At 42.8% G+C, this 16873-nt stretch overlaps 1 protein-coding gene across 7 annotated transcripts in view; it reads right to left on the reverse strand.

Moving 5' to 3' along the window:
* CLIP1 (CAP-Gly domain containing linker protein 1) overlaps positions 1–16873 on the reverse strand; it is a 151405-nt gene that overhangs the window by 33107 nt on the left and 101425 nt on the right. For all 7 annotated transcript variants that reach the window (XM_063593747.1, XM_034934711.4, XM_057299548.2 and 4 more), the window contains 3 exons: positions 14657–14773; positions 12176–12282; positions 5174–5294 (listed from right to left, as the gene is read on the reverse strand). In XM_063593747.1, the coding sequence (XP_063449817.1) occupies positions 5174–5294; positions 12176–12282; positions 14657–14773 (345 nt within the window). The remainder of the gene's footprint in view (positions 1–5173; positions 5295–12175; positions 12283–14656; positions 14774–16873) is intronic.

A 16873-nucleotide genomic window follows, 5' to 3' on the forward strand; every position in this document is an offset into this window, starting at 1 on the left:
AGGTGATCTGTCTGCCTCAGCCTCCTAAAGGGCTGGGATTACAGGCGTGAGCCTCCACGTCCAACCTTGGGTGCCAATTTAAAAGTTTATAGCATGAAGTTGACTGGCTTTGTTGGCTTCTGCTGGACACATTTTTTAATACAGAAAAACTGTGTTCATAGCATTGGGTACTGAAGGGAGACAGAGTCTGTGATCCAGCTTCAATCAGCCCTAGTTGCCCAGAAGTCCCCTGAGCCCAGATTAAAATTATGATGGCTGATAACCACCATTTTTCCAAACTAATACACAGTAAGCTAAAAATAGCTTTCCCTTTCTAAGCATTCATGTCTGGGAATTCAGGCTCATTTAAATGGCAGGTGACTATTCATGATCAATTTAGATGCTAACCCCAATTTTTTTGTATAATACATCTGCTATAACCTCTGTCAGGAAAAACTGTTCATGAAATACAGTTATTGAGTCATTTAATCCCTGTCCGGTTTCCATAAGCAAACTGTAACCTCATTCTACAAATAGCCAGGGGGAGAATCAGCTCTGTTCCCATAGTGATAGCTCACTGTATTTGCTATCTTTACAAGGTGGAACACATGTGAGGTTTGGAAATGATAAATCAGACATATCAAAAGTGACTACCTAAGGTGACTATTTCTATAGAAGAATCAACATTATTTTTAGAATTCCCTATGAAAAGAAAATAGGGGTAGACTATACCTATAGTCCCAGCTACTGGGGAGCCTGAGGCTGAAGGATCCCTTGAGCCCAGGAGGTTGAGGCTGCAGTGAGCTATGATAGTGCCACTGCTCTCCAGCCCAGGCGACAAAGTGAGACTCTGTCTCTTAAAAAAGAAACGAATGCTCTGTATAGTTTCCATTAATCTTAAACTATATGACCTTGCCTGAATTTACACTGTATGCTTCTACCAGCCACACAAAGAGCAAATGCCCCACTAAGTTGGTGATCAGGTTTTTGGCCACCACAACTCTGCAACAAAAGCTACTGCGATGGTTAATACTGAGTGTCAACTCGATTGGATTGAGGATGCAAAGTACTGATCCTGGGTATGTCTGTGAGGGTGTTGCTAAAGGAAATTTCACATCTGAGTCAGTGGGCTGAGAAAGGCTGCCCACCTTTCATCTAGGTGGGCACAACGTAATCAGCTGCCAGCTTGACCAGAATAAAAAGCAGTCAGATGGCTGAGCGCAGTGGCTCATGCCTGTAATCCCAGCACTTTGGGAGGCTGAGGTGGGCGGATTGCCTAAGCTCAGGAGTTCGAGATCACCCTGGGCAACATGATGAAACCCAGTCTCTACTAAAATACAATAAATTAGCCAGGCCTGGTGGCACGCACCTGTAGTCCCAGCTACTAGGAAGGCTGAGGCATGAGAATCACTTAAGCCCAGGAGGCCAAGTGTTCGAGCCACTGCACTCCAGCTTGGACTACAGAGTGAGACTCCATCTAAAAAAAAAAAAAAAAAAGCAAGCAGAAGAACGTGAAAAGACTAGACTGGCTTAGCCTCCCAGCCTACATTTTTCTCCCATGCTGGAAGCTTCCTGCCCTAGAACATCGGACTTCAAGTTCTTCAGCTTTGGGACTCGAACTGGCTTCCTTGGTCCTCAGCTTGCAGATGGCCTCGTGTGGGACCTTGTGATTGTGTGAGTTAACAGTCCTTAATAAACTCCCCTTGATATCTATCTATCCTACTAGTTCTGTCCCTCTAGAGAACCCCGACTAATTCAGCTATGAAGCTGGAAGTAAGGTGAATCATCTAAAAAATGGAAAGAGCAGTCACAAAGTCCTCTGTCTTCTTCTGTAAAACAGAAACTGGGGCCCTGGCTAAAAACAAGATACTCACCAAACACCCATGCATTCATTCAAACCTACACGTCGTGCTCTATGATTCCTACTTTCTCACTGTCTGTGGGAGAAGCAGAAGCACACGATCCTGACCAAAATGCTGGGTTCTAAGGTCAGGGCACTGCAGAGCCCGCACCTGACCACAGAGGGGCAGCAGCTCGCTCTGCTTAAGATCAGAGGCCATGACCTTTAACATGGGCCTTTAACAATGAGGACATGATCACCAAGTGGGAAAGGAGACAAGAAAAGATGCAAAAGCAGACCTGTGAATGGCAAGATTCTGGGATGCACTGGGTTTTCTAAGCAAAATAAATATTTGAGGCAGAAAAAAAAAGTACCAGTAGGGTTCAGAAGCCATTTTTAGAGCAATGTTTGACCCCACCTACCCCATTTCTAGCTCACAGCTTTTTAAAATCTTGAACAATAATCATGAAGTAAGCAGAAAAAAGTTTTATTCTCAGAATAGAACAGCAGCTGGACAAACAGGCTTTCAAACACAATTTCAAATCTCAGCTCCTCCACTGCCTATCTGTGTATCCTTGGTAAGTTCACTTTTTTTTTTTTTTGAGACAGAGTCTCGCTCTGTCGCCCAGGCTGGAGTGCAGTGGCACGATCTCGGCTCACTGTAACCTCCACCTCCCAGGTTCAAGCAATTCTCTCCCTCAGTATCCCGAGTAGCTGGGATTACAGGCGCCCGCCACCATGCCTGGTTAATTTTTGTATTTTTAGTAGAGATGGGGTTTCACCATCTTGGCCAGGCCGGTCTCGAACTCCTGACCTCGTGATCCACCCGCCTCGGCCTCCCAAAATGCTGAGATTACAGGTGTGAGTCACTGTGCCCAGCCATTAGTTCACTTTTGAGCCTGTTTCCTGTCTAAAAATAATCCTACTATCTCTGAGGTAGGTTGTGATGATTCCATGAAATAATGGTAAAGCAATCAGCTCAGTTCAACAAATTATGGTGCTTCTAAATAAAGGAATCAGGAGAGAACCTAGGTCGTGGGTCAGTATTTACCTTTCCCAAGTCAATCTAGTCTCCACTGTCTCGATTTTAGAATGAAAAAGCAAATTTTTCTGTAGTACTACAACTAAAATTATTTTTTTAAAATAGCATTTCTGCCAAATACTGTAGCTCTGTAATACATTTCTAACACAGCTGATCAATAGTCTGACTTAACTGGAGAAAGCAACTAAGTGAAATTTTATAGAATTCTTGGAGATGATACAATAAAAGAGTAACAGAGCCCGATGAATTAATCGGTCTTCATTAAACTAAGGTGGCTTCTAAGTTACTTTAAATGGGTGGCTCACTCCACTCTTTTGAAATATATATACCATGGAAAGAATGGTCTATAATCTTTCTTGGTAATCAATGTTTTTCACAATCTCCATCATGAAAGCCTATCACATTTTAATTCACACACACATTATTTCTCCTTCTGAGTTACATACAGAAAACTACCAGTGGCTTAAGAATCCACCCATTCTTTAAAAGTAAGTCACTTCTTAGCCATTCCTGTAGGCATTACTTTCTAACACTCTGCAAAGTGCCTGATTTTTACATTTTTTAATCACAAAACCTTTTCAGTAGGAAGCTAATTGAAATCTCTACTGCAAAAGAGAACAGAGCTGCTAGGATGGAGAGGAGCCCAAGTCAGGCAAAGAAACTGTGGGAAATTCTAAACAAGGAAGCATGATGTCTCCTGAATCCCTTCTGGTTCTGAGTGACAGAGACAAGAACTGTAATCATCAGTCCAGTTAAGGTCACAGCATAAGTCAAGAGGATGATCTCTGTAAGTTCCTCCTATTTATGGAACCCACTCTCTCTACCAGAGATGTTCAATGAAATGACAGGAGATGGCAATAGACTCAGCACTTAGCCAAAGTCCTTCTCTTCCAAGTCCCTGTGGACACACTGATGCTGGAGATGCCAAATGCTGTAGGTGTTTTAGCTTGTGCCAGGAAGAAAGAACCCCTGCTGGTCAATGGGCTTCCATTCTTCATGACCTCCAGTTTCTCACAAACTCATCAAAGGAGAGTGCAGTGACCCTAGTTAAGTCAACACACTGATACTCTCCTTGGCCCCCATCAGAAGATGACATCTCTTGACACTAGTCGCCAAATGATGCTGAACAAATTACTATCATCTTTGTGCTTCCGTTTCCCCTTTTACAAATGGGGATAATAATAGTGCTATTGCTTAGAATTATGGCAAGGACTGCGATGATAGCTAGCACTTATTTGTGCCTGTCACATAGCAAGAGCCCATAAATGTTAGCTACTATCACCAACAGCATCATCATCATCTTGGAGTCTGAAGAGATGTGGCATTTCTTCCACAAAATAAGAAAATTGTGGAGAGCAACAGTGAAGATTTTAAAGTCTAAAGTTAACTTTCCAAAAAGTGCTTTCACCACAAATTGCACCATGTCAATGGGTACTCAGTACAACTACCCCAAACTAATCCATCCCAAGTAAGAATTAATGTTTGCAACACACAACGGGAAAAAAAAATTTTTCCCCTTGGAGTACAAAACAAGAATGAATGACTACACAGCAAAAGTCTCTTAAAAATGTAATTTTAAGCTGCTGCTCTGAAGTCAGATGTGACTCACAATTCAGCACTTTGATTCAACTGTTAGAGAAGAATAAAAGGCAGAATATAGCTTCCTTTAAAATCAGTTTTGTTGCCATGTTTAATCAACTTCTATAAGAAACCTTTGTAATTTAAATATAGAAGTAAATAGGTTGTGGTTTGCTTATAGTTCATGCCAGTTGTAACATATATTCTATATTTACCAATGCACACAAGTGTACATGTATGCACAGTTTCATTAGAAAAGGCTTAAGCATGTTTTTTAATTTAAACAAAAGCAGAGTTCTATTTAAAATCAGCTGCCAACACTTACACCAAATCTATATTCTTGGAATCTGTTTCTTCAAAATCAATTTTGATGAAAGTGAAAAAAATCTTAAGAGAAAAATAATTTTGTAATCCAAGTAGTAGTAGGGTGAAGATACTGTCCCCTTCCATTTAAATGTTGAGCTACAAGATTGTCTAATAAAGATAGTATTTTCTACTTGCTTGCAAGTTCCAGTGTTCTGTGTGTTTTTTAAAGGACCTGTCAAATCTCTCCTACCCTAAATCCTACAGCAGCATGTTTGAAAACAAGGAGACACATAGCACAGGTAACTTGGAATTCCGTTTGGAATGACCCCACCACACTGAGCAGACCTCCGAGTGGCCTCTGAGCATGCTGCCAACAGCAGCAGCACCCAGCATGGCACAGCTGGAACCCCTCGCCAAAGGACACTGACCTTTTGATGACTTGTGACTTCGTCCCTGCTTCTCCCCAGCTCCTCAGCAAGTTTAACGTTCTCTTCTTGCAACGCTGAAAGCTGCTGGGACTTCTGAGCTGCTGCCTGCTTTAGGGTTTCTCTGCAAGGACAGTGAGTGCAGGGTTACCATAGAAACAAGACAGGCAAGGAAACTGTGGGAGACAACCAGCTTCACAGCACTGAAGAAAATATATCTATCTGGGTCACGTGCCTGATAGGATCTATAATAACAGCAGACAGTATTATCTACATGCAGAAGGGGTTAAATAGCCATAACCTCCCAAAAGGAGGACTGCCACCCACAATTATTACATTTTTCAGAACCTAATAAACCCTATGCCCACCCTCCCACCACCCAAACTTACCCCATAAAAAAGGAATTTTGCTATAAAATAAATGACAAATGAGATGGTCAGTACAGCCCTCCTGTCTTTAGGAATATTTCCATTAGATGATTTTACTAAAACCCACTTCGTTGATAAAGTGATTTAATTTGCTGCCAAGGCACTCTGTTCTAACTGCACAGATCTATAATTTGTTTTTTTCTGGAAGAAATAAAAATCCAACGGTCCCATTTACCAGTATCTGTCAGAGTCAAGTGCTGATGTAAATCTGAGTATATTTTTAGGACAACTAGAGGCGGAATGCCCCAAGGAAATATAGTTTCCTAATTACATAACAGGTGTTTTATTTTATAGTAGTCTTTCCACAATGCTAATTTATAATTGAAAGAAGCAAATAAAAATATAATAGAGACTGCTAACTTATACCATGAATATCAGCATAGAAAAAATGAACAGGATAGGTATATTTATTAAACATCTTCTTGTTCTTAAAATAATCCAAAACATACATCCTAAACATTATCCTTTATACATGAATATGCACAATATTTGATCACTAAATCTTAGTTTTATGCTATAGAGGGTTTTGATGGAATTGTGAATTTTAAGTACATCTGTGTTGGTTAAACTCCATTTAGCAAGCTGTCATACATGGCTGAATTCTGAATCAAGTCATCTGGGTATGAATCCATCTGCTGATGCATGAACGCATCTATTTTTAACTTCAATTGTCTAATGGGTGGCAGTTCTTGGCACATTCGATTTTCTCAATTTTTAATTCTCCATCCACCTATAATATGCACACTGGGATGACCTCAGGAAGACTTAGGGAAATAAATCCACACAAAAATTCTCTTAGCACACTAAATTAGGCTTTTTACAGAGATGTTTATTTAGCAATTGAAGATAAACTGAGAAGGAATTTTAGCCTCAGCTAGTCACTCACAAAAGAGACGCATATATATGAATCTCTCTCTATATATGTATATATGTATATACATGCACATACACACATATCACAGTGAAAGTTCATCTGTCCAAAGTCCATCAATCTTTGACAAATCAAATTTCCTTATGGTAAAATTACCATAAGCTAAACATATTTCCCAGGTGGTCACTGCCTTCATGAGTGGCTACATGGTGTCTACATGTGTGTGGCCTGTCAAAGTGCTACGCTTATACTCCTGTTCCTTCTCTCTCAAGCCCACAGGAAGGAAAATAAAAACGACACATCAAGGAAGTAATCTAAAAGTGGCCAAAGTATCCTAAAGCATTGACCTATAAAAACAAAATTATTATTATTATTATTATTTTTTTTTTTTTTTGAGACAGAATCTCGCTCTGTCGCCCAGGCTGGAGTGCAGTGGCACGAACTCGGCTCACTGCAAGCTCCACCTCCCAGGTTCACGCCATTCTCCTGCCTCAGCCTCCTGAGTAACTGGGACTACAGGTGCCCACCACCGCGCCCAGCCAATTTTTGTATTTTTAGTAGAGACGGGGTTTCATCATGTTGGCCAGGATGGTCTGGATCTCTTGACCTCGTGATCTGCCCACCTCGGCCTCCCAAAGTGCTGGGATTATAGGCATGAGCCACCGCGCCCGGCCACAATTATTGTTTTAAAATTTACAAAATGCTTCCATGTCCATTTTCTCATTTAATCCTCAAAGCCCAAGGAGGCTCATGTCATTTATGTTTTAATGAGAAGACTGAAGCTCCGGGAAGTAAACAGATTTGCCCCAAATCATAAAGCCAGTGAGCAGCAAAACCACAAGAACAGGAGCTACAGCTGGCAGATGACTTCAGTCGTGATTCAGATATAGAGCACTTTGTTTTTTCTTTAGTGGGTAGTGGGTGAATCCATTTCATAGAGGAAAGAGGCTCCAATAACCCAAATTCTGGAAATACTCAAGGAATGATTTTCAAAATAGCTACGAAAATATTTCTAATGGTTTTTAAAGAAGCTACTTTTCTTTCTACATGACAAGATACCTTGACACAGAAGAGACTAGGTTTAAAACTAAAGACAAACATTGTTAATATTGTAAACATTTTACTTATGAATCCATCATAAATCTATTATCATGCTAAATGTATTGTACATTTACTACTGTGCCAGGTTAGTAAAGACAAAAATTAGATTACTTATACCCTTTTCCCCCTAAGATCCAAAATTATACACCACAAGAAACTGTTTCATTGTTATCTACAACTGAAAATAGGAGCTGGCTAACCGAAATCAAGCAAGAGCTTTCCTAAAAGCAGCCTTGTAAGTGGCACACAGGAAAAGAACATTCAGTTACAAGTGCTGGTTTCCAGGGGCAAGGGCAATATTCTAGAGGGAGGGGTTCCTATTAGAACCCTTGTGGTGGCTGAGCGTAGTGGCTCAAGCCTGTAATCCCAGCACTTTGGGAGGCAGGCGGATCACTTGAGGCCAGGAGTTCGAGACCAGCCTGGCCAACATGGCAAAACCCCATCTCTACTAAAAATACAAAAATTAGTTGGGCGTGGTGGTGCATGTCTGTGATCCCAGCTACTTGGGAGGCTGGGGTGGCATGATGAATTAAACCCGGGAGGTGGAGGCTGCAGTGAGCTGAGACTGCTGCCACTGTACTCTAGCTAGGGCAACAGAGTGACACCCTGTCTCAAAAAAATAAGAAACCCTGTGTCTTTATTGGTGCCCCTTTTTCTCCAGGAACCACAGTCCTATTAGGTGAAGAGAAACACCAAAAAAGCTCCAGAGGACACGCAAAACCCCATACACGTTAAACCACGGAAGAAGTAAGCAGCTGCTCATTCTCCAGCTTTGAGCTCTGAGGAATAAGACTAAGGAATAGCAAAGTGACTGTTTGTTTTGAGAAGCACTGTTCCCATTACACAGCCCTCTTACCGCAGAAGGCCCTGGAAATCTGACCAGAAAGCCACCAGTCATCAGGGGCAGGGGCTTTTTCAACCTACTCCCCATACCTCCTGTGCCGGCTTCCATGGAATGCTACCAGCGTGTCTCCCACTGCTCCTCCCTCCCGTTAACAGTCCCAGCCATATTGTGCCAAGTCACTGACAGGAAGATGTGATTCCCTCAGGTCTGTTGGGGCAGAAAAATAGTAGAAAATCCAAAGCAGCCCAGGCTCTTTCTGCCCTGGGATCCGGTCCCTCCCCACCTGAATGTGTTCAGGGATCAGAGGTCTGGGGAGTACAGCACCAGGAACAGCTCAGCACAGGCTGGGGTTAGCATGACAGCAGCTGGAGCCACAATCTCAGCTAAGCTTTTATTAGTCAACGGAATAATTCGAAGGAGGGGGTCACAAAAACAATTTATGTCACCTGGCCGGGCGTGGTGGCTCATGCCTATAATCCCAGTACTTTGGGAGGCCGAGGCAGGCGGATCACCTGAGGTTGGTAGTTCGAGACCAGCCTGATCAACATGGAGAAACCCCGTCTCTACTAAAAATACAAAATTAGCTGGGCACGGTGGTACATGCCTGTAATCCCAGCTACTGAGGCAGGAGAACCACTTGAACCCAGGAGGCGGAGGTTACAGTGAGCCAAGATCATGCCACTGCACTCCATCCTGGGCAACAAGAGCAAAACTCCATTTCAAAACAACAACAACAACAAAAAAAAAACTATGTCTTCATAAGGGTGAAACCAACACCACACTGAGGGTAGGTGACATGACAGGATTCAGTGAGGACTCTGAACATTAAAGGTGATCTCACTGGAATACTAGTAATGACCGCAACAAAAGACTCCTAAGAGCCAGGTGCAGTGGCTCCCGCCTGTAATCCCAGCACTTTGGGAGGTCAAGGCGGGCAGATCATTTGAGGCCAGGAGTTCAAGACCAGCCTGGCCAACATGGTGAAACCCCATCTCTACTAAAAATACAAAAAAATGGCCAGGCGCAGTGGCTCACAGCTGTAATCCCAGCACTTTGGGAGGCTGAGGCAGGCGGATCACAAGGTCAGGCGTTCGAGTACAGCCTGGCGAATATGGTGAAACCCTGTTTCTACTAAAAATACAAAAATTAGATGGGTGTGGTGGCAGGCACCTGTAATCCCAGCTACTCGGGAGGCTGAGGCAGGAGAATCGCTTCAACCCGGGAGGCGGAGGTTGCAGTGAGCCGAGACTGCACCACTGCACTCTAGCCTGGGCTAAAGGGTGAGACTCCATCTCAAAAAAAAAAAAAAAAAAAAAAAGTACAAAAAAATTAGCTGGGCATGGCGATGCGTGCCTGTAATCTCAGCTACTTGGGAGGTTGAGGCACGAAAATTGCTTGAACCCAGGAGGCAGAGGTCGTGGTGAGCAGAGATCACACCACTACACTCCAGTCTGGGGAACAGAGACTCTGTCTCAGAAACAAACAAACAAATAAAAACAACAAAAGACTCGTAAGTAGTACTGCAGGAAAATGGAATTTTATCTAAACCCCAAGAACCCTCTTGGCCAGGTCCACTTGGCCCTGCCCCTCCATCACCTAGTAGGACCCAGGGAGCTTGGCGGTGGGATTATGGCAGTGCAGGTTGGAGAGGGAGTCTCTCGTGGCAGTTCACATTCTCCCTCACCAGCTGCCCGTGGGACACAATGCAGGAATTCAACCTGGTGCCCCAAAGCCCTTCAGGTTTGCAAAATGACTCGTGTCACCAAGAAAAGAAATCCTAATCTGTACCTGCACCCTGCTTTCTGAATGAATAGAACTAAACTGTCACATTACAACAAATGACTTTGTTTTTCCTGTCATGGTGACCCATCTTCTATTTGTGTCACTTGATGTTGGCAGGCCAAGGAAATTGAAGCCTCCCCTGATGACCATAATCACAATTGTAAATTTATAAATCTGCATAAATGAAATCGTTGGAACTGTTTAAACATAATCCCATCATCTAGAGACCTGCCATTTAAACTAGGACTGAGGAAGAAAATCACCGACATCACGAGCTGTGCATCCCCTCGCAGGAGCAGCTCAGATTACTCCCAGGAAAATTTTAAAACTCCCCGAAGAACCACACATGTGCTAGCTTAATCCAAGCTCAATCAACAAATAGTATTGAGGATGGTGACTTAAAACAGCAGTTTGGAACTGATGTTTTTGTTTTTGCTTGAATCTCATCTATGTATTAGGATTGGAAAAAAAAGACACAAACCCTTGAAGGGCAGGGACCGTATATACTCACCTTTTTATCCTTCCTACCTTAACTGTACCTACCATGAAAGACAAAGACACACTCCAATGTTCACCAGGTGATTAGCTTTAGGGTTTTAGGTTAATACGGTTGATACAGTGTCGTTAACAGAATAGAAGACCAAATGAAATCTACACTGTAACCATCCTTTAAAATGTCTGAAAATGCCCATCTCTAATAACTACACTAGCCAAACTTGAAAGGCAAGAACTGAGTTAGCATCAACAAAGGAAGTATGAACAGTCTGTCTGCCTGAAACCACGTAACAAATTGATGTGTAAACCTTAATTTTACAGTCTTCCAAAATGCTGGTCATTTCATTTCCATGCCAGACGGTTTGATTCCTTTTCTTTTTTCTTTTTTTTTTGAGATGGAGTCTCGCTCTGTCGCCCAGGCTGGAGTGCAGTGGCTCGATCTCGGCTCACTGCAAACTCCGCCTCCCGGGTTCACGCCATTCTCCTGCCTTAGCCTCCTGAGTAGCTGGGACTACAGGCGTCCGCCACCACGCCCAGCTAATTTCTTTGTATTTTTAATAGAGATGGGGTTTCACCGTGTTAGCCAGGATGGTCTCAATCTCCTGACTTCGTGCTCCACCCACCTCAGCCTCCAAAGTGCTGGGATTACAGGCATGAACCACCGTGCCTGGTCTATTACTCTTAAAATTGAAATACTGAAAATGTAGAAAGTGACATGCTATTTGATTTTTCTTCCCCCTATAAAAAGAGTTTTGAGGGACTTGCTAATGAAGGGTCTGACATTTCCAAATGTTAAGATTGGCTGGCCAGGCGCAGTGGTTCATGCCTATAATCCCAGAACTTTGGGAGGCTGAGGAGGGAGGATCACTTGAGGTCGGAAGTCCAAGACCAAATGTTAAGACTGGCTGTTCTGATTCTACTCGTACTTTCAAGGCTTTCGAGTCACTTCTTTTTTTTTTTTTTTGAGACAGGATCTCACTCTGTCACCCAGGCTGGAGTGCAGTGGCACGATTATGGCTCACTGCAGCCTCAACCTGCCGGGCTCAAGTGATCCTCCCACCTCAGCCTCCTGAGTAATTGGCAAATAGGCACACACCACCATACCCAACTAATTTTTGTACTTTTTGTAGAAACAGGGTTTTGCTGTGTTGCCCAGGCTGGTCTCAAACTCCCAGGCTCAAGTGATCTACCCACCTCAGCCTCCCAGTGATGGGATTACAGGCACGTGCCACCACACCCACCCCAAAGTCACATCTGAATCCCCAACTGAACTCATCAGCCAGTACACATTTCATTCTGATCCTTTAACTTAGCTGTGGCTCTGACCTCACAGTGGTTACTGATGTTGCTTCTGGGGTATGCAATAGAGTCTGCATACGTTTACTTTATGCACTTCTCAAATAATTTTTAAATAATTAGCATTGTGTTCACATTTTCAATTTAAAATAAATTCCATATTTTTTTCTCAAAGGATAGAAACTTACATTTCTTTCCTAAATTCTTCCATTTTTTGATTCTCTACAGTCAGGAGTTCTTTTGATTTGTTCAGCTCTTCCACATTTTTCAAGTTGTTTTCTTTAAGTGTGTCCAACTTAAAGACCAAGAGAAAAAAACTTGATGAAATTATTTCATTTTCCAGTGACATGAATGAACAAATTATTCATGAAAATGTGTACTGAAAAGACAGATGAAATTAGTCACTCGCAAAAAAAAAAAAGTCTCCTGGGTGAAGAGATTACAGATGACAAGTCTGTTACAAACTGCAAACCTCCTCCTTACATTTAGTCTGATATATATATCCTGTACACCTGGCCAAAAGGTCAAACTAAATTGCTACACAGAAGTAAAGTTTTCTTTTATCTTGTGTACAATTATCAGCACTTATCACTGAACTTGCTATTCAAATATGATTAAAAACAAGAAATAAAATGCAAAGCAATGACATCAGCAAGGATTATTCTTTGTAATGAAAAGAAACCCTTTTCTTTCCCCAAAGATTAGTGATTTAGGATATGATATTTTTCAATGTCAGTACCAGATTTACATAGTCCTCATTACAAAAATTATTTATTTGAATCAAAATTATTTGTAGACTGGAAAGAAATTTAGTTACCCATCTGAACTTGAACCTGGAGAGGAAAAAGCCATGTCGTGGGACTGAAGGGCACTTACACCCACCTGGCTCCATCATTGGCCCACGGGGATGCAGCCAGCTGAGGGCCTGGCTCTTGGTGGAAAGCCAGAGCTGTCACTGGGATGAGTGGGGATATGACTGATCACAGGCTGTGGCAGGTGGTTGGAGCTCTAGGTGCAGAGCCACCACCAAGGATGGTAGCTCATGTGGGCCTCCATTCCTCAAGGTGGCTCCTGGGGCCATGCTGGCTTTCTGGGCCTTGAGAAGTTGTCTCCTACAGCCAGAAAAGGGAGCTATCTCCTTTTGCCATGCCACATGCCACCAGTCAGGAGTCCTAGAAAATGTCTTGCTAGTTTTACAACTACCATCTTCCTTTTAACACCTAACATTCCAGATTAACAAAACAAGAAAAATAAAATATCACAATGGGTCCGAAAATATGGTTCATCCAACCCTGAATTCTGGCTATAACAAAGACACCAAGGGATCTGTTACAGAACGACACAGTTCCCCCTGGTTCCACTGCTGCAGGTTAGACACATTCCCTAAAATCCTCTCATTTACTTCAGCTTCTAATTTTGATTAACAGCTATGATTTTTTAATGCTTTTATACTTTTAGCTTAAGTCATCTTCTCTTAGGATTGTCAGTTCTATAAATGTACTTCCTTCTATGTGAAGTGTTGTTATTTATCATATCATTACCTCCAAATGTTCATCTCCTTTGAAAAGTTGATCCTTGACCTCCACAATGAGGAGGCCTGGTCTTTATAGTGGCTCCTCAGTTTGGCCACTGCCTCCCCCTTGCTTTCCTTCCTTAATGTCTTACCTGCCTATTACTTTTAAAAGTATCTGGGCTGGGCGTGGTGGCTCATGCCTGTAATCCCAGCCCTTTGGGAGGCCAAGGTGGGAGGATCACGAGGTCAGGAGTTCGAGAACAGCCTGGCCAACATGGCAAAACTCCGTCCCTACTTAAAATACAAAAATTAGCCAGGCGTGGTAGTGGGCACCTGTAATCCCAGCTACTCGGGAGGCTGAGGCAGGAGAATCACTTGAACCCGGGAGGTGGAGGTTGCAGTGAGCCGAGATCATGCCATTGCACAACAGCCTGGGCAACAAGAGCAAGACTCCATCTCAAAACAACAACAACAAAACAAAACAAAAAAAGCAACAACAACAAAAAAGCATCTGAAGTTCCACAGGACTTCACATAACCATTTTGGTGCCTCAGTCGGCTTAGGATTTAGATAACAGCTTTCCAAATGAAGAAAGGGTTGGTATGAGCTAGGAGGGTGGGAGCAGGGAAATCCAAAGAGGAGGAGAAATGCCACAGAAGGAGAAATGCTACTTGCGGACAGAATCAAAATATCTTGACGCCACATATTTGTCCCTGCTCCAGAAGTGACTCATTCAAGATGACACAAAAGGAAATCAGTACTGAATTGGGCCAAGAAAAGGCCTACATCAGACTCAGGGCTGAGGAAGAAAACTTAGTGGCTCAAAGTTGGGAAAGAGAAGAGAAAAAACAATGTGTGTGATGTAAGATAAAGGATACAAAAGCTAGAGCAGGCCATCAGTACCTCCTCTCGCTAGTGCCATCAGTAAACAGTCACCTTAGCCACACTATTAGGATTTTTCCCTCAATTTGTAAAGTTGATCCTAATAAGTAATGAAGTGATACACTTTATTAAGATTATCGTGGCTCTGGCATGCATTTCAAACCTGTGTAAAGTCAAACACTTCAAAAACATAAGCAATCCTGAGTCAGTGACCAAACATTCTACCAAGTTGGTAAGCTGTTCTTTGTATAAAAAGCTATTTAAATCTGATTACTTCATTCTGTAGTTTTGCATTTGTTTGCTTGGTGTCCTCCAAGGAGGCCAGAGTCTCAGTCTTCTCTTTGGTCATCTGTTCCATTATCTGCATGGCATCTTCCGCTGTTTGAGCAGCCTAAATACAAGGAAACACTGTGAGAAATGAGGACAGCCCTCGCCAACACCGTTAGGTGAGGATCGGGCTGTGCTGTTCAGGCAGCACTCAGTGTCTGTGTGGGTAAGGGAGGCACACAGAGAGGGTGAATCAGTCACCAATCCAGTGCTGAAACAGACGGACCAGGACAGGAAAGGTCTTTACTCTGAAGTAGAATATGCAGACCCTTTCCTGCCATTTTTCAATGTCAATTGTTATGCAATTTGCATGTAAACATACATCTTCCAGTGAAAGTTCCAAATGACACTGGCAAGCATGCTCCCTTCATTCTGACTTATGTTTGAGAGACCGTTCGGAGGTAACAATGAATAACATCCTTATATAGCTGAATTTCTTGGAATCATATTTATTATTATAAGTTTAAAATACCATCCTTGCTATTTCAAATCTGGGGCTTTCAAAGTCACTCAAATTTAGGCTGAGAATTTTTCAAATAAATATAAAAATTATTTGGGCACTTCTAACATAAGGCTCAAGTGTTTAACGAGAAGCATTTAATGCAAGTTGTGGGTAATGAATAAAAACACGGCTGTGAATAAAAAGATGCATATGGAGACAAATTCTTAGCTGTTAACTATCAAAATTAATTATAAAAAGTTAGATATAGGCCGGGCGCAGTGGCTCACGCCTGTAATCCCAGCACTTTGGGAGGTCGAGGCAGGCGGATCACAAGGTCAAGATATTGAGACCATCCTGGCCAACATAGTGAAACCCCGTCTCTAATAAAAATACAAAAAACTAGCTGGCCATGGTGGCGGGTGCCTGTAGCTCCTTGGGAGGCTGGGGCAGGAGAATGGTGTGAACCTGGGAGGCGGAGGTTGCAGTGAGCTGAGATTGCGCCATTGCACTCCAGCCTGGCGACACAGCGAGACTCCGTCTCAAAAAAAAAAAAAAGTTAGATATAAAAATAACCATAAAAATAAATGAAAATATAGCTAGGCATGGTAGCATGTGCCTACAGTCCCAGCTACTCAGGGAGCTGAGACGGGAGGATTGCTTGAGCCCAGGAGGTGGAAAGTAGCCTGGGAAACACAGCAAGATTCCCACCTCTAAAAAAATAAATTAATTAACAGGCCAGGCGCAGTGGCTCATGCCTGTAATCCTAGCACTTTGGGAGGCCGAGGCAGGCAGATCACAAGGTCAGGAGTTCGAGACCAGCCTGGCCAATATGGTGAAACCCAGTCCCTACTAAAAATACAAAGCTTAGCCGGGGGTGGCAGCACGCACCTGTAGTCCCAGCTACTCAAGAGGGTGAGGCAGGAGAATCACTTGAACCCGGGAGGCAGAGGTTGCAGTGAGCCAAGGTCACACCACTGTACTCCAGCCTGGGTGACAGAGCGAGACTCTTTTTTTTTTTTTTGAGGCAGAGTCTCATTCTGTCACCAGGCTGGAGCGCAGTGGTGCAATCTCAGCTCACTGCAACCTCTGCCTCCCTGGTTCAAGTGATTCTCCTGCCTCAGCCTCCTGAGTAGCTGGAACTACAGGCCCACACCACCACACCCGGCTAATTTTTGTATTTTTAGTAGAGACGGGGTTTCACCATGTTGGCCAGGATGGTCTTGATCTTCTGATCTCGTGATCCGCCTGCAACAGCCTCCCAAAGTGCTGGGATTACAGGTGTAAGCCACCGTGCCCGGTGAGACTCTGTCTTAAAAAAAAAAAAAAATAAATAAATAAATAAATAAAATCCTTTAGGCACTTGTTTATAATTTATTAGTCTAATAAAGTTTATGAAAATTCTGCATTTTTCCCTATCCAATTATCAGCCATGAAGATTTCAATGGAATCTTCCAACTCCAAATGGATAGACACAATGAAATAGTTAAAAGCCAAACAGAAGACTATATTTCAATATGCGCCAATTTATTGCTTTTTTTTTTTCCCTTGAGACAGAGTTTTTCACTCTTGTTGCCCAGGCTGGAGTGCAATGGTGCAAGCTCGGCTCACTGCAACCTCCATCTCCTGGATTCAAGTGATTCTACTGCCTCAGCCTCCTGAGTAGCTGGGATTATAAGTGCACGCCACCACGCCTGGCGAATTTTTGTATTTTTAGTAGAGACA

This window comes from Pan paniscus, chromosome 10 (genome assembly GCF_029289425.2).
Source record: "Pan paniscus chromosome 10, NHGRI_mPanPan1-v2.0_pri, whole genome shotgun sequence".
Lineage (NCBI taxonomy): Eukaryota > Metazoa > Chordata > Mammalia > Primates > Hominidae > Pan > Pan paniscus.